Raw genomic sequence first — 17,796 nt, 5'->3', positions numbered from 1 at the left:
ATTGCCAACTAGGAGTATTTGATATGATTTACATACTACTTGTATAATTTTGTATATAACTAATGTATTTTGTGCCCTGGGTTAGTGAGTTTTGGTTGTGAACCCGTTGATAAGGCCAAAATACTTGTGCAAGTAAGAACATATGTATTTTTAAGAAATTTAAAATGAAATGGTTAACTTTATCCATTATTTTCCTCCCCTTTTATATTTTGTAAAAATTAGGGTTGAAAGGTGATTTTAAGAAATAAGCATGTTGGGTTGAGTGTGGTGTGTTGCACCAGTTCACAAGAGTCCATTAAGTGTGATCAGATAGTTGTGTAAGCTACTGGCACGTGTGGTTGAGTTGAGACACCCATTTAGAAGATTTTGTGAAAATGTGGTTAAAATGGGTTTTGGTGTCCAACTTTTTATAGAAAATGACTTAGAATGTAAAACATGTACCATTAGCTAGAGCTAGAAGAAAGCTCTATGTAGACACCAAAAACATCTCAATCGAACGTCAGACGAAGATTTGGAATGCATTGGAAGTTCGCTTCCCATGCTGTCAAATGATAGCACTGATCTGTCAAATTTCATGCAATACACTGTGGCGCATGGCACAGAGGAGACACGCCATAGCGCACGAGCTGTAAGCCACAGTGCACTTGTCATTTTCTGTATGAAAATCTGTTGAGTTTTAAAACTTGTTATTATGGGTCCCAATTAATTTCTAAGCTTTTGCTTTGTTTTCAAAACTTTGATTTAGGCTTATTAAATCATGTTTGAGATTCGAACTATCGAGATTAGGATTTCCCTTGCAAGATTTTAAGAAATTTCCTTTTTATAAAACCTTACGATTTGGTAATCCTTTGAGGGTTAATCCCTGGATTACCATAATTTAGAATTAATTGTGGTTTAACCTCAGAGAGGTTACATGAGATATGTGGCTAAAGTGTGTGGTTCCAATTTCAGCCTTAAACGTGGGTTCGAAGGAGAATTAAGTCAAGCGGGATGAAAGAGGAAGAAATTCTGAGAAGAAAGATTCTGTGCCACACGCTGTGGCTTATGGATGAGCCGCCATAGTGCATGTGTGACAACATGCCTAGGAGAAGCTCTCTATGCCATGTGCCGCGGCGCATTATGCATCCACTACAACACATGGTCACTTTTCTGCTATAATAAGTCACGAATCTAGTGCAATAAAGAAGAGAAGAAATGAAGAATACAAAAGAGCAGTGCTAGGGCTTGGGAAATCTAAGTGTTAGGAGTATTTTAGAGCCTCTAAACATCAAAGGTAACCTTCCTACACTTAAATCTTTCTCTCTTCTTCCATTTTTTTAATGGTAGAAGTTAAGGTTTAATTGATAATGGTATTTTTCGGTCCATAAAAGCTATGGGTCTGAACCCATTGCTTAAATAAAGTTAATAGAAGTAGATTGAGCTAAATAAACTTGGTATTTATGATTATATATTGATTAGAGGTTGGAGGACATTAAATATCCGAAATTCCTATAAATGTAGTGGTTGGGAATAATGTGGTTCCATTAATAACCATTAAAGGGCTCAATAATATGAATGAGGGCTAAAGCAAGCTAAGAAACCCTATGGGTACTCTTACATGAGTAAAGAATGAATCTTGAGTATTAAGAAATATTGAAGTATTAGTGAAAATTAGCTCAAATATAAATATTGATGATTTGCATTATAAATGCTTGTATAGTGACTATCATTGGCACCATTCTAGCTTCTTGGAAGTTTTAAGAGTGAGTATTTAAGAGGTGAAACCTTTGATCTCTCAAAAGTTTAAGGTAACAAAAAAAATTCTCTTATGCTTTTGTGTGTTCATTAGTTTATTGATTAATGATTAACCATTAAAATGTGTAAATTGAAATGAAATGTAAGTGTAGCATGATTTGCTTGAGAATTCACTAGATTGATTTTGTGAGTTCTATGCCTTGTGATGTGAAATTCTTTGATAACAATATTAGTCAATTTTTGTATTATGTTTTATTGGGAGTTCAATGACTTTGTGATTAGTGAAATACCATGAATTCTTATTTATGAGAAGTTCAATGATGTTTAAAATAGTAAAGTTCAATGATTATGAATATGTGAGATACAAAGATTTCAAAATTTAGAGTTCAATGACTCGTTTGATTTGAAGTTCCATGAAAATGTATTTAAAGAATCTATTGATTTGCAAAATGTTGGAGTTCAATGAAATCAATTATGTGAAATTCTATTAATTGTGTGAAATGTGAATTATTACATGAATATGCATTGCATGATCTTAAGATGCGAGAGTTCGCCTAGGAAGAGAAGTAGAGAATTAAATTCACGTGGTAAGGTTCCTATCCTAATGATGGCTTGCCCGAATTGATTATATTCATATTGTCCTACTTGTTCAAGAAGGACTATCCTACCTGTTCAACGAGGAACTCGAACCTAGCTAGTTATCCACCAGTTCAACGAGAAAGCGAGTTAGGGTGTATGACACCCTATAGTATGAGAAATGGGGAAAACCGTGTTCCATAAGTAAGTTAGGTGTACCTTGGCCAAGTAATTCCCTCACAAGTGTTTAGACTAGGAAAATCATAAATTATAGACTATCCTACTATGTTATAGCCCACGGTTTCATGTTAGAGAAATAAAGAGGATATAAGGGAGATGTAATCATGTATATAGCAAGTAAGGGCACATGGTTTCCTATATTGTGATGCTAATGAGAATATTTATGAACTGAGTCTTAATCATTCCCGAGTATTTGTGATTGTATTGTGTGATAAACTTTCTAGGATATGAAAATTGTTGAAAAACCTTATTTCTTAAGTATGTCCTATTATGCTTGGAAGTGTGAATTTATACACTCAAATGTTTTACATTGGTTTTGGAGAATTGAAATTACTTGCCACTTGTATTTAAACTAATTGACATGTATTAGTATGGCTTAGTTGGACCTTAGTTACTAAGTAGTTGTACTCACCCCACTATCTTTAATATTACAGAGAATAACTCAAGAAGTTTGGATAGAGAAAAGCTCCCAGAGGCTTAGGAGTGCAATCCTAATTTATATGCCTCTTTATTTTTGAGTCATTATGTGTATTTGACAATTTAAATTGCCAACTAGGTTTTATCCATTTTTGGGTCTTACTTGCATTATGTGTTTGTGAGTTGTATATGTATTTTAGACCCTAAGGAGTGAGTTAATGATATATGTTATATGTGATAGGGCCAAAATATTAATGCAAGAGTATAGCATATTATGTGTTGATTATGGATTATTTAATGAAAATGTTTTTAAACTCTCCCTTATATGTTTTTGAGATTAAGGGGTTAAATAGTAAAAATATGATCTGAGTATTTAAGATAATATGGTGCATTGCACGAGTTAGTTTTGATAATTTGTATGTGGTCAAATTTGGTGTCAATGACTATTGACTTTTGATAATTGGTTTGGGCACTTAGTTTTGTAAAAATTGTTGAAAAAGTGTAAATTTTGCAAAAAAAAAGTATCTAAATTTTGATTGAGAAATAATTTGCTCATGAAACTAATGCCATTAGTTAGAACTCGAAAAAAGCGTTCTGTAGATACATAGTTCGCATCAATCAGACGTTGGATGAAGAATTGGGGCGCGTAAAAAGTTGCCCTAAAAGCTTTCAAATTGACAACAGAAATTTACTGTCAAAATTCATGCAATTGCGTCGCGGTGCATGTTCGACAAGCTGCGATGCATGCATCAAATTTTTTTCAAAATTTTCTTGTTTTCAAATTCTTAGCAAATGCACTCATATGTGTAATGATCCCATACTTTTAGATATTTGTGAACTCTGATTGATTGATTTTAAAGACTTTGAAAATGGTTTTGGTTTTATAAACTTAGGATCCCAACTTTTCCACCAATTGTAATTTGGTATCATGTTAACTATTTTAATCCAATCTCATTAGCACTTTAGATTTAGAATTAATCATGGGTTAGAAGGAGGACGATATTACAAGTACTATCCCAACACAGTAGCTTAACTCTTGGAAATTCTACAAGGCTTCAATCTTTGTTGGAATGAGAATCTATCTAAAATTAATATCTACTCTGATTCCTTAGAGAATTTATCACTTACCAATAATATTTGTTATGATAATCACCCTCTCTCTACGATTATCAAAAATATTAATATTCTTATTATGAGAAACTGTATGGTCACTTTTGATCATATTTATAGAAAAGCCAACAAATGTGTTGATCTTCTAGCCTATAAAACGCCTTATCATAATTTTAATATTTGTATCTTTGATAACCCGCCCCCTGAATGTAATAGCCTTATGGCTATAGACATGACAAGATATTAGTCTCTTACACGAGTTTCCTATGGTTAAAAAAATCATTTTATATTTTTAACAAAATAAAAAACATTTGAATGATTGTTTTGGATTTAATATTTTTAAAATTATCATTCTTATTTTTATTTTTAAAAATAAAAATAGAAACATCTTACAATTATTTTCTTTTGGCTAAAATATATAAAGCTTCCCTGAACTTTAAAACATTTGCATATGATTCCCCTCTCCTTTTTTTGCTAACACTCCCCCACTTTTCAACATTTAAAATTAACCTCCTAAAATTTTTTTTTCAAAACCTCCTACCATTAATTAACTATTATTTATCAATGTAATTATTGTCATGTCTTATTAATGCAATATATATATGGCATATGACATGAAAAAATATTTTTATTATTTTTGAACACAATTTAATAAAGGGTAAAATTGTAACTTTTACTTTTAACATGCATAATGATACTTTCATTTTTTTTTTAGTTTAATGACATTATTTTTATTATTCACAAACAATATAATTTAAGAGAAAAATTATAATTTTATTATTATTTATTAATTAAAATATATTTTTATATTAAAAAAATAAAAAAATATCTAAAAGCTGTCATTGATAAAAGTCATATAAATTTCATTATCTACTTTTTTTTTTTTTTTAGACTCTTATCTTTTAGTAGCTATTATTTTCTCCTTTGAATAAACTTTTAAGTACTTACTCAAACAAAAATATATGTTATTGATATACCACAAATGAAATGTATGTCGCTTTAGAATAAGATATTTTTTTTATTATTGGTGATTTGTATTGATTTTGTTAAAAACAACTCGTCAAATATCATAGTTTTCTTGTATTAAAGGGTTAATTTTTATTTATATGATTCTTATCAATGATAGGTTTTAGATATTTTTTCTATTAGTTTAATATAAAAGGCTATTTTAATTGATAAAAAATAATAATATTATATTTTTTTCTTAAATTATGTTACAATGAGAACAATGTCACTCAACTAAAAAGAATGAAAGCATCATCATGTATATCATAAGTAAAAATTATAGTATTGCCCCTTCTTAAACTATGTTAAAAAATAATAAAGAATATTTTTTTATATCATGTGCCACATGTATTGCATTAATCTGATATGGCAATAACTATATTAATAAAATAATAATTAACTAATAGTAGGAGTTTTTGAAAAACAAAATTAAAGATTAGTGGGGTTAATTTTAAATGTTTAAATGTGAAGGAAGCACAAGCTTAATGGGAAAGCATAACCTAAAAGACTAACCTGTTAGGTAGAAAAATCTTTTAAACTTATAAACTGTACACCACTTTTGAGGCTCCTCGATGTGAGACTCGTGATAATGTCACCCCATCGAGAGATGACGTCCCCGATAGGTCCACTCCATGACACTTTACTCGACTTCCTACTAGTCAAAACCCTCTATGGATAGCCTTTTTGTGATACCGACCTCTTAATAAAAACACCCATGTAATGAGTACAAATTTAAAAAGAGAGTTCGTCTCAAAAGATTACCATGTTGGCTAAAAAATCCATATGCAACAGCCACAAAATTTAGAGAAATTTCATATATTTTAGCCTTTCCTTTTTTTTATTTTTAATGCATACTAAATTATTATGGTAAATTACCTTTAACTAGATTTTTTTAAAATCTAAAATTATTTTTAAATTAACATAATTAAACAGATTTTATTTTATTTTATACTAGAAAATAATTTTAAAAACTATATTAAAAAAGCCAACACAATCAAACAGCCTAAATGTCTTTTTCTTAAAATATCAAAGGTCATTGCGGGAACCTCGGTTCATGCCTTTTAAATCAAAGATCATTGCATGAACCTCGTTTCGCGCGGCTTCGCCCTCGTTTCGCGTCAATGGCAATTAGCAAGGAAAATAACGATAATAATTATCATGGTTACCCCTGTGGCGGAGTCAGATCCAGAATCAAGAGTATAAAATAATATAATTTAAAAATTTATAATTTTTTAAATAATAATTTAAACAATCAAAAATAATAATTACACTATCACTAAAATTGTAATAGCAAAGGTAAATTGATCATCATTTTTTTAAAAAAAATTATACTCCCTCCATTTCAAATTATAAAACACTTTTAAACAAAATTTTACATATCAATAAATTCATTAAATAGACTTAACAACCTTATTTTTTCCAAACAAAAATATAAACTTTTAAAAATACTCATTATTTAATATATTAAAAAGAAAAGAGATAAAAATTAATTATAAAAAGAAAATGAATAATATTCAAATTAATGTATTTAATAAAATATTAATCTACTTAAAATATTTTATATTTTAAAATTAAAAAACTCTTTTAAAAATATTCTAAAACGAAGAGAGCATTGAACATGTTAATATAATTTTTTATATAAATATTTTATTCATATATTATCTCAATCATCAAAATATTACACATCCGATCAACTTTTGAGCTCAAATATTAAAATATTTTTTCTGCACAACTGCTATGATATCCTTGAGTCCAGCAAATACGGGTCAAGTGGCTTTTTCACAAACTTGTGACCAATCTAGAAATAGGCGCTAGCTATCATAGTTAACCAAAACATCAAATTAGATAATTTTTCAATAAAATTAACGAGTCTAATTCTTGTAAACAATCATGACTACCTAGTTCAATTGTCTCAAAACATTATTAAAGAATCACACATTGTCATGTTTTTACAAACAATCTCAAAAACGCGTATAGGAACAACCTAAATGTAATCTTATAAACCCATGAACTAGCAAGGCATCTCATATCTATGCGTATCACCTAAATGCACAGGACTCAAATATCAACATAGGCCCACACTATGCCTATGAATAGTTTTCACCAACAAAGTTTTCAAGAATTCTCATAAAAGTCCTTTGCCCAGGAAAAAAAAAAAAAAAGGTCTTTGAACTTCACCAGACTCATAAAAGTCCTTTACCCAGGAAAAAAAAAAAAACAAAGGTCTTTGAACTTCACCAGACTCATAAAAGTCCTTTGGACGCTCAATATATAATATACTTCCAGATAACTATTTCAAACAGTATTGTTGGAACTGGGCCTGATTGGCTGATTCAATCAAGAACTGGCCCATGGTCTAATCCAGTCACCCCTAGAATTAGGGGTGGAGAGGGGCTCCCAAACTTTTAAATTTTTTTTAATAAAATATTGAGATTATATATTTTTAACTCTCCAAAGTTAGCATATTATAAAAAGTTATAAAATACTAAATAAAATTTTTATTTTAATTTTATATGTAGTCTATTATATATTTATAAAGCAACTATTTCAATAGCTTAAATATATGGTTGTCATATAATTTATTTATTTTTAACAAAATAATGTTATAAATGCTCTTAAAGTATTAATATTATTTTATTTTGCTTTCATTTTATATTTGATGAAAGAAATTATGAAAATTATTATTAACAAACTTTATTAAGTATTAAAATAAAAATTTCAAAATATATTGAATATTATGTTCTTGATATTTACCATAAACTTACTTATCCAAAAAATTAATGTGCTTGATATATTGAAAGAAATTTATGATATAAATAATTTTTATTATGATATAATTCAATAAGTTGAGCATTATTACTGTGTTTATATATTTATTTACTACGATTATCAATTCATAAAATTAAATAATAAATTTAATATATAAGTAATGAAACTCATTACATTGAACAAAACTTTAGATTTTAATGATGCATTTTAAATCATTTAATACTCATAGGTATGATAAAATTTTCACCCACTTAATGGTAATTTACATCGAGAAGAAAATTGCTAAAACATTTATCGTAGATATATATATACATATATAAATCAATGAGCAAAATTTAATATATATATATATATATGTTATATATGTGTAAAATTGAATATAAATAAATATGTTAAAATATTTACTCTCTCCGTTTAAAAATATTAGACATTTTTAATTGAATCTCACCTCCCAATAAAGTAGTTATCTATTTTCAAACTAACCTTATCTTTTCATATTTACCCATATTAAATATCCTATAATAAATATAAAGTCATTCATTAATAGGAACACTTTTAATAAAAAGACAATAATTACACCTCTAAATACTAAAAATACCTTATATTTTTAAACATCCAACTCCTCAAAAAATACCTTATATTTTTAAACGGAAGGAGTATATGAATAAAAGTTACCTATTTTTAAATTAATCTTATCTTTTTATATTTACCTCTATTAAACACCCTATAATAAATATAAAATCATTCATCAATAAAGATACTTTTAAAAAAAATAATAATTACACCTCAAAAAATTAAAAATATCTCATATTTTTTAACATTCAACTCCTCAAAAAACACCTTATATTTTTTAATATAAAGTATATTTTATCATTTTAACCCGTTTCAATAAAAATTCTTGGCTCCACCCCTACCTGAAACTAAGAAAAAAGGAGCCTATCAAGACCAGTGAAAATTGATAAAAACCAGTTTTCATTTTAAAAAAAAATCAATAATCCAAAATTAAGCTGCTTTATAATTTTGTCCCGTGGTTAATTTTTGCTAGTGTTACATATATATTTGATAAATTATAGGTGATTTTAGTTAGTTAACAAAAGGTTGTGTTGGTTTGGTTAGGAAATTAATGACATCTGATTATTTGTCATTTGTAATGGACAATAAATGGTTTTATCATAACATAGGTGCAATTGACAAATTTAACATACATGATAAGGATATAATTAAATGTTGTCTAAAGTATTTTTATTTTTCATATATATTCTTTCAATTTTATTATTTTAAATAAGACCGGTCAAACTACGATTTAACCATGGTTTAGCGAACCAACCTTGATTGGTTCAAATATCCAATCCATTCTGACAACATTTAACTCCAACAAAAAGGCCCTTAATGAAGGTCCGATCATTCATTACAAACCGTTTTACAAGATAGGCTAATTACCTACCAGTTAATCTGTACTAACTCATGCTATCATCGTAAGTTATCAATAGTATAGAACTAGAAACACTAACATCAATATTTGGCACTAACACTAAGGCTTTGCTTCCGTCCGTAATTAACATAACTGCTATAATGTGCACAAGGTTAAGCAGAATCAACTTTGCAATGGATAATCATTATCAGACCAGCCCACATTAGGATTAAAGTCGTTGACAAGATGTCAACCATTGATGATTGACTTATAATGATCAGTTATAGCTTCATAAATGGCGCCTTCCTCAATAAGGTTTTTTATAGATAACCTGCAAAACCAGAACCTGCGTCAACAGAATTATGCCAGGCAACGTGGGAAGGGGAAGGAGTTATAGGATAGGCAGACACAGACATGAGCTTATCCAAAGGAATTCCAAGATGCTGTGCAATAAGGTCCCGAGAGACACCCTCCTCTTTGACACTGAAACATCAGAGATAAAGTCGAGTAACGGACCAAGTTTTGCACATAAAAATTCCAACAAAAAAAGGATCTGTGCATAATAGGATAATACAACAGAATATAATGACAAGGAAATTTTGAAGAACATAAAAAGTTACAACCACATGCACCTTAGCAAGCACTACAGGTACACTTCAATTTTAAGCAAGCTTTTGTATATCAACCTTGCAATATATAATCAAATGTATTGTTCCAATACTTAGTTGACTCAGCTTGATTCTGATTCTTGCTTATCCCATGAAACTCTCATACTTGATATTACATGCCATTGTCAATTTTCTTTTGTTTGTTTAAAAAGAAAGATTTAAATTACTTTGCAGCAGTCACGTAGAAGAGCCTACAATCTAGATATTAGTCTTTGCATTAATGGAAAAGATTATCATGCCAACTTTACATGCAAGAACCCGATAGATTAATTTACTCATTCACGAATAGGATACCTAGGAAAAAATTTCTTTCTAACGTGTTGCATGTTGCATGTTGCTATATAAAAGAAATGTATAAATGAACAGACGCACATGAAGAACGAATGCATGGATACATCAATCAAGCAAAACAAGGGCGGCCAGAAGGAAGGCAACGGAGTCGGCCATATGTTCAATAAGATCAAATAATGAACATACATAAATCAAATTTTAGAATTACCTGTTCGAGGGAAGATGCAAGATATCTAAGACCATATCTTCAACATTCTTCTGACCGTTGTTGTGCTGACCAGAGAACTAGGAAGGACAAAGAAATCTACATCAAATCAGATATTAATAAAATGGACAAAAATAAACTGGACATTCATAAATAGTCCTCTCACTTGATTTGGAGGGGCAGGTTCATAACCTCTCGTGGGATTCATAGGTAAAGAATTGTTCATAGATTGCTGTTTTGGCACACTACTCTGTCAATTTTATGATGTAAAATGAGAAAATTGAAAGGAAAAAAAAAAAAAAACAATTGACAGCACTTCCGAGCAAGAATCATATATATGCATTAATGTCATGTCAAACCCAGATATAATTTGCGATATTCTAACTAATACCCGTATCCTGGTATTATAGAGATGGACGTATATACAATCAATGAAGTGACTTGCAATCTCGTTAAAGTCGTTCAAAGGCCTGGAAACAACAGCAGTGTAGATTTCAAAAGTAGGAAACAAGGACCGAATAAATACGCAAACAACTACTATAGAACTTTGCTAATGTCAAAATAATATAGCTATCAAACCGTCTTAGAAGTGTCCATGAAAAATTAATGATAACCCAAAAGAGTCGTTTAAATAAACTTTTCCACATCAAATATCACTTTCGATATTAATAGCTTGAATTTCAAATGAACCCGACAAAAAAAAAAAAAAACCTAAAGAATGCAAAATATCGACTGTGTCTCATCATTCACTCGGTGACATGATCACTCGTCCGTTTACACTGATAATAATATAGGATAGTCAACCAAGTCACTCGGTAACCATTCATCCTACTCAACTTATTATTACCGTTAAGATTTATACCAAAAACAAAAAGGTAGAAACAGGGAACTGGAGCTGAGACTATTAGACTGACCCAATTATACAAGGGTTTATGCATGAAAGATCAGAGGAGTGTTTGATGAGGTGGTTGGAAAAAACTGTTTAAGAAGGAAACCTGCCATAGGAAAAACAGGGAAGAGAACCTTAAAGATAAAAGTTAGGTAGAGAGCTAGACTGTCGAAAGTTAGCACTGTGTCATTATCATCTTATTGACTTATTCATTTATTCTCTTGTTCTATTCTGCACTGTGTAGCGCCCAGATTGTTCTGCGATATTACTAATTTCTCGTGCTGAATGAAAGAATATTAGCTGGTTCTTGTCTTGTAGCCTCTGGTTTTCATTTGTGATGGGTCTAGAGGTGTGTAAATGAAGAGTGTGCTTGGTCAGTCGCATTCGACTGAATTTTGTTGGCCCTAGCATGTGTCTGTGTGAGATACTCATACTGTGAATTGGATGCTGTAACCTGACCAAGCAGTACTACCGCTTCAATGTAAAATTGCCAATATAAGTGTCTTGCTGTGTTCTTGGTGTTATTCTATCATGATTTAGCAAGGTTCCTATCATGCATTTCTCAACCCACCAATCTTTTGTGAGTAGTCATTTATAGCCTGGCAGTATTGCATATAGAAGAAAATTAAAAATACTGAACTGCTAAACTTAAATAATTAGAGGTGATATTCATATCACACCTAAAAGAGAATACATTTAAGGTCCTTTTGCCCTGAAAACCTTTCAAGTGTCCATGTAAGCGCACATACATTGCATCCCTAAAAACAAAAGGAAAAAAGAAAAACAAAAACAAAAACAAAAGGAGTTACTACATTTCATGAAATTAAATAAACAACACAAGTCTTATCCCAATGAATAGAGTTGATTACATAAATCGGACCACGGCCAATGTATTCTATTAACAATCAAATTTTTGAATATATTATTAACTAAAAAGTTTCGTTCAATAACTTCATTGAATAAACAATTTGTTCAAAAATGAAGCATTGGCAACTAGAAACTTTAACATCATAAAACCTCTCACTGCAAAATGGCAAATTGCCAACTCATAAATTCATATTAATTCTATCAAGTTACAATGCTAAAAAGTTCGATTGCAGTTGTCATTTATAACCCAGAAAATTTCCTTGTTTAAAGAAGAGACTAATGAAACAATTAAAAGGTCCTGAAACTAACAAATCATCAAAATATAACTAAGCGAACATAGCACCAACATGAGTAGTAAACACAAAACAAGCAAGATTACCTGATACCCTCCGCTTCATTCGTGTCTGCATCTTCCTGGAGCCTACGCATGCAAAATTACCGGTCACCGAAAATTTAAAAGACCACTAAAAGTAAACTGTTTTTTTATTTTTTTTAAAAAAAGCAAGACATGACAAATAATAAAATTCACCATTTACTACACTCAATCCTTCCAGTCCCATCATCCAGTACAAAAGTAACATCAGTAATCCTTCCAGCTTTGTTGCACACCCTTCCTACAAGAGTGACCTAGACACGATATTAACTCAAACTATCAGAAGAAGAGAAAAGCAAACCACAATCAAACGTCGATTCAATTCAAGAAACTCACATTATTAACATCCACGCCATCGATAATCATATTAGACTTATCATCGCTGGACTGAAATGCATCATTTATCTGCTTGACCGTCAGAGGAAGCAATGACTGAGCATCACGATTCTGCAAAAGCGAAGTATTAAGTCGGTTCAGGAGTTAACTCTCCGCAGTAACAAAGATTAGCTCAACGAATAATTTTCACCAATATTCCCAAAAAAAAAAATCAAACCAAAACGCAGCAAAACTATTTGGTTGGTAATTGCTCAAAGGAAATCAAAACAGATAAAATAAAACAGAACATATTGAATCAACTGTCGCAATTCAGCGATCAGCAAACCAAAACCCTAATCGCACTTGCCAGAAAACTCCAAACATCCGAACAGCAGAATGTAAGAGCATGAAAACAGTAAAATGAAAGAAAAAAGAAGTATGCAAGAGCAATGTACCTTGGAGTAGGAAAAGGAAGGTTCAGGGCCTTGAGTTGCCTGAGAAGGCATAAAACCACCACCGGAGAAGGCCGTGGCACCGTCGAACTGGCTCGAATGCATGATCGCTCTATGTGCGGTTGGGGAATCAAAACCCTTATTGTAGAGAGCAGTGGAACAGGATGTCCTAATCCAGAATATTTGAAACTGAAATTTCTATCTAGCACTAGAACTGGTGGGCTTAAAATTCTTTGATACGAAAATGAATTAGTTTCGCGCCATTATTCTTATATTATTTTTCATTACCTCTGCCCCTCTTAAGTCTGAGCCTCCTCTGCGCGGTTCTTCTTTTAAAAATATATATATATTGGACAAAATTTTTCTATTTTTATTACATCATTGCTAACATTACTCTTGATGTATTTCTTCTGTTCTAATTTATAATATTTTTTTATGAAAATATAATTTTATTAATAATATTTTTTTATTATATTCTCTTTTTGATATTATTTTACAAATAAAATATTAAATAAAAATATTTTTAATTTATACTTTTATTTTAAAAATAAAGTTATAAAATATATTTAATAAATTTGATTAATATGCTTAATTTTAAACAAATGCAGTGACCAATTCAAAAAAATCAGTTAGAGGAAACAAAATTATGCTTTAGATAAATATCACTATTTTTGTTTGGATTAAAATATAATTTCTTTTTCCAAATCCAATCATTTAGGCTAAAATCTAATTTGTGACCCAAGAGGTCAAGCTCAACTATTTGAGCTAAAAATGATAATTTTAGCCTAAATTTACCAAAACCCTCTAAAAAGGTAGAAATTATAGAAAGACTTGTTTAAAGATAGAGTTAAGAAAAAACTGTCACTTTATATTTGTAAAAAGAAATGTAAGCTACTATGTCAATATAAATCTCTCCAATTCTACAAACAACTCTACATACTACACACAATTTCTCTGAACACTTTGACAAGCTCAACTCCAAAATCTATTTGTTTGATACAAAATTTTTAACCCTGTGTCATTTTTTATTTCGCCCAACATGACTCCTTTTATCCTTTTAACATATTCAACACAACATCCTTAGTGTGTTACGCATTCACTAAAGAGCACTAAAAGTTTTTTGACAACCAATAGCGTACCAACTCCTATCAAAACAGCAACAATAGTGTGCCAAGACTTTTCCTTTTAGTTTTCTATCTTTTATTTCTTATAATTTTTTATCATTATTAATATCATGGCTGCTTTTCACCATGCAAGTCTCGCATGTTTTTTCATCGTTGTTCATTCATTCACATTAATTTTAACCATTTGTATCCTGAAAAAAATGTAGTAAAGAACCTCAGGAACTTGCCATTTGATTTTAGAAATCAAAAACATTGCACCTTTTGAGGACATGCTCCTCTAACATGCCCGCACAAAAAAGACCGAAAACAATTTTTAATATTAATTGTAATAACCCAGTCAAGAAAAGAAAAGAAAAGAAACGAAGGGAATTTAATTATTGTTAGATATTTTGATAATATTTGTAATGATCCAAAATTTAATTAAAATTTAAGTTGATAGTAAGGTATTGTGTGTGTGTGTGTGTGTGTGTGTGTGTCTATATATATATATGTACATGTTGTTATAGACTTAACAACAAGGAGAGTTGGTCTGTCGTCACATGTGAATTAAAGAAAACTTTAAAATGTTGCTCTGTCATCTATCATTTTGCGTAAAACTTTGTTTTGGTGGCTATGGGGTGCGTTGGTTTCTTCTTCTCCTCCTCTTTCCTAGCACAATCTTCCCCTCCTCCTTCGTGCTTCTGTTATCGTGGCCATAGGTGAGGATTTTTATTTCTCCTCCCTCCCTGATTTGTGTTGTCGTCGAACACTATTAAGGGGGTCCTACCGAACTCACAGCTTTATCTGTTGTCGTATTCATTGCTGGAGCATCTTAAGTAGAGTATGCTGTCGTTGCTGCATTTCATGTGGTGAGTGTAACTCCTCCGTTCCTTCCTCTGTTCCGTCAACTCCTTCTCTTCCTCTTTAATTCCCTGAGCTTATATTTATGTGTGTGTGTTTAATGGTTGGAATTTTTTTTTTTAGATGCTATATGACTGGGCTATTGGTTGAAGTTCAGGATTTTCCCTTTTCTTGTTCATATTTCCGTGAGCAATGTGGATATAGAAATTGGGTTTTCTTCATGTTTGAGATTGATTTTTCTTATTAATGAGTATATTTGAGAGGCTGATTGATTCAATATTTATATTGTAAAATTTTCGGATGAAGGAATCAAGGAGGAAGAGGTTTGGCTTAAGTTTAATAATTAATGCGTGAAAGGTATTTGACAAAATACCTGTTAGAAAAAGTTTTACTTGATTTGATAATTTTCTGAAATTTTATTAATTCTATTGAGAAGTATATGGGCTTTAGGTACTATAGTATTGCAAACAAATTTTATGAATATAGAGCTAGTGTGTAACTAAGTGAATTCATAAAAATTGTAGGGTTGTTAGGAAATTTTTGGACTAAGAGATCTAAATGTCAAAGAGTGTTACTTGGTAGTTGAAAATGATATACACACTAGGTATTGATAAAAAGTATAAGAGGGGATTGTATTTTAATTGAATAAATAGCTATGGCTATGGATAAGCCTTTAGGTGTAAATCTTGGATATCAAACTTTAACATCATTATAGTTAATTATTGATTGATTTAACTTTAGAAGGGAATTTGTGCGATATGAATAAAGGCTATTAATTAATTCTCTATATATTTATATAGGATGTTGAGAAGAAGATGAACTTTTCAAAAGTTTTAAGAAGTGAATTTTAAATATTGAGAATACTACAGATAAGTGAATAGCTTTTCAATAATTTATTAGCAAAATTCATTTCATTAAGAAATATTGATTGAGCATATTCATGTATATGTTTGTGTGTAATGCTGTGATTTTAATGCTATTTTGTATATTGATTATTATATATGAAAATTTTCATTATATCAAATTTTATAGAAAGAGTTAAAATTTTGTTTCAAATGAATGTCGTAAGAATTATTATTACAATGATATTTTTGTATTTGTCGCTTTAAATTTAACTATTACTTTTGTTGAGATAGATTTCATTAAGGCAAGTTATTCGAATTACTTCTCTTTCTCATTGATATTTAAAGATTAGTCTAAAATAAAAATTTTATTTGATAGTATTTATTTATTTATTTTTACATTGACTGTAACACTCATGCGTGAAACATATTAACCCTTCTAGATATCATTCATGAGATCTCGTGTCAAGAAAGTTTTATTTTCAACAATATCTTTTTATGAATTTTAATATTTGAAAAATGACATGGTGTTCCAATCATAATTTGATTTCATGCAAGTTTGAAAAATATTTCAGTGCAATTAAATACAGAATACTAGTTGTTAATAGCAGTTCTGTTAACCCTTAGCATATCATAGTTAAACCTTAGCAAGCTTAGTATTCGTGAGCATCGTACTTACGCTTGTTTTATGGGCCTTGTGCCTGCGCTTATTATTTGTAAATTTTATATTTGCGCTTGTTTCATGGCTTCTAACCTTCTAACCGCACTTATTCATTTTGTGGCTTTAAGCCACACTTGTTAGTTATTTTCTCTCATGGACTGTGTATTCACGCTTGATTGGTGATTTACTCTCCTAGACTGTATGTCCACACTTGTTGGTTATTTACCTTTATGAACTATGTGTCCATGCTTGTTAATAATTCTGTCCTATAAATTATGAAATTTTGAAACTTATTGTTTTTTTTTAAAATTAGTTTTGCTAAATATGTAACAGCCTTCACCCCACCCCACCAGGGATCTTTTGGACTGGAGCCTTAACCATTGAGTCAAGTTAACTCAATAGTGCCTGACTTAGCCTCAACTTCATTAAGGTAGTAGGGGTTGAGGTTTGAGTCTGGGAAGGCTCTAAAAGATCTCTTTGGTGGGGTGAGGAATAACCCAAGTATCACCTTAGAGAAAGATGGGCCGGCTGCGCGAGTGGTTAAGGCTCCAATGTAAAAGAACCCTGGTGAGGTAGGGTGAGGATTGTTACAAAATAAGTTGTTTGTTCAACCATGCATGTGTTTCTCTTTGTAAGATGAATTATATAATTAAGTTATTTAAGGCAAAGGTCATGTTTGAAAGTTGAATCTTGATGTTTCCATTGCCCTTAACCAACCTTTTATCTATTTGGTTTACATATTTTTATGAGATTATTTGAACTATGCAACATGTTTTATTTTTATTACAATTATGGTTATCACTATGAAATTCATAATTGTTTTATAAATATCATCTGCCTTTACTTTTTTATCTAAATTGGGATGTTATGCATTGAAAAGCTAATTTTTGTCTTAGATTTATTAGACGATGCTAAACTTCTTGTTGACTTATAAGGGTCTTATAACTGAGCTAGTGAAAATTTGATTGAAATTATTTCCTTTTTATGTAATTATAGAATTATGTATT

At 30.3% G+C, this 17,796-nt stretch overlaps 1 protein-coding gene across 2 annotated transcripts; it reads right to left on the bottom strand.

Annotated features, from left to right (window-relative positions):
- Positions 1-9,204: 9,204 nt before the first annotated feature.
- On the bottom strand, positions 9,205-13,589 carry LOC129288840 (replication protein A 32 kDa subunit B). 2 transcript variants are annotated; one of them, XM_054925630.1, is made up of 10 exons: positions 13,326-13,586; positions 12,892-13,002; positions 12,712-12,809; positions 12,562-12,603; positions 11,996-12,073; positions 10,818-10,896; positions 10,593-10,676; positions 10,430-10,506; positions 9,677-9,745; positions 9,205-9,593 (listed from the first exon to the last, which is right to left on the bottom strand). In XM_054925630.1, the coding sequence occupies exons 1-10, from the start codon at positions 13,425-13,427 to the stop codon at positions 9,512-9,514; spliced, it is 822 nt and encodes a 273-aa protein (XP_054781605.1). In that variant the 5' UTR covers positions 13,428-13,586; the 3' UTR covers positions 9,205-9,511. The 2 variants fall into 2 exon arrangements, with proteins under 2 accessions (XP_054781605.1, XP_054781606.1); XM_054925631.1 differs by lacking the exon at positions 11,996-12,073 and having other exon boundaries at positions 13,326-13,589.
- Positions 13,590-17,796: the final 4,207 nt, after the last annotated feature.

Source organism: Prosopis cineraria, unplaced genomic scaffold, assembly GCF_029017545.1.
Source record: "Prosopis cineraria cultivar Desert tree isolate PC_DT_omini unplaced genomic scaffold, ASM2901754v1 PC12, whole genome shotgun sequence".
Classification (NCBI taxonomy): Eukaryota; Viridiplantae; Streptophyta; class Magnoliopsida; order Fabales; family Fabaceae; genus Prosopis; species Prosopis cineraria.
This window is presented reverse-complemented; position numbering and strand designations above follow the sequence as displayed.

What these genes read in the sequence shown, in the direction of transcription:
- LOC129288840 (XM_054925630.1), bottom strand. Translation starts at nt 13,427, where the DNA reads ATGCATTCGAGCCAGTTCGACGGTGCCACGGCCTTCTCCGGTGGTGGT. An exon ending in CTTCCTTTTCCTACTCCAAG is followed by an intron (nt 13,003 to 13,325) that starts GTACATTGCTCT and finishes TCGCTTTTGCAG; the next exon opens with AATCGTGATGCTCAGTCATT. An exon ending in AACCTGCCCCTCCAAATCAA is followed by an intron (nt 10,507 to 10,592) that starts GTGAGAGGACTA and finishes TGTCCTTCCTAG; the next exon opens with TTCTCTGGTCAGCACAACAA.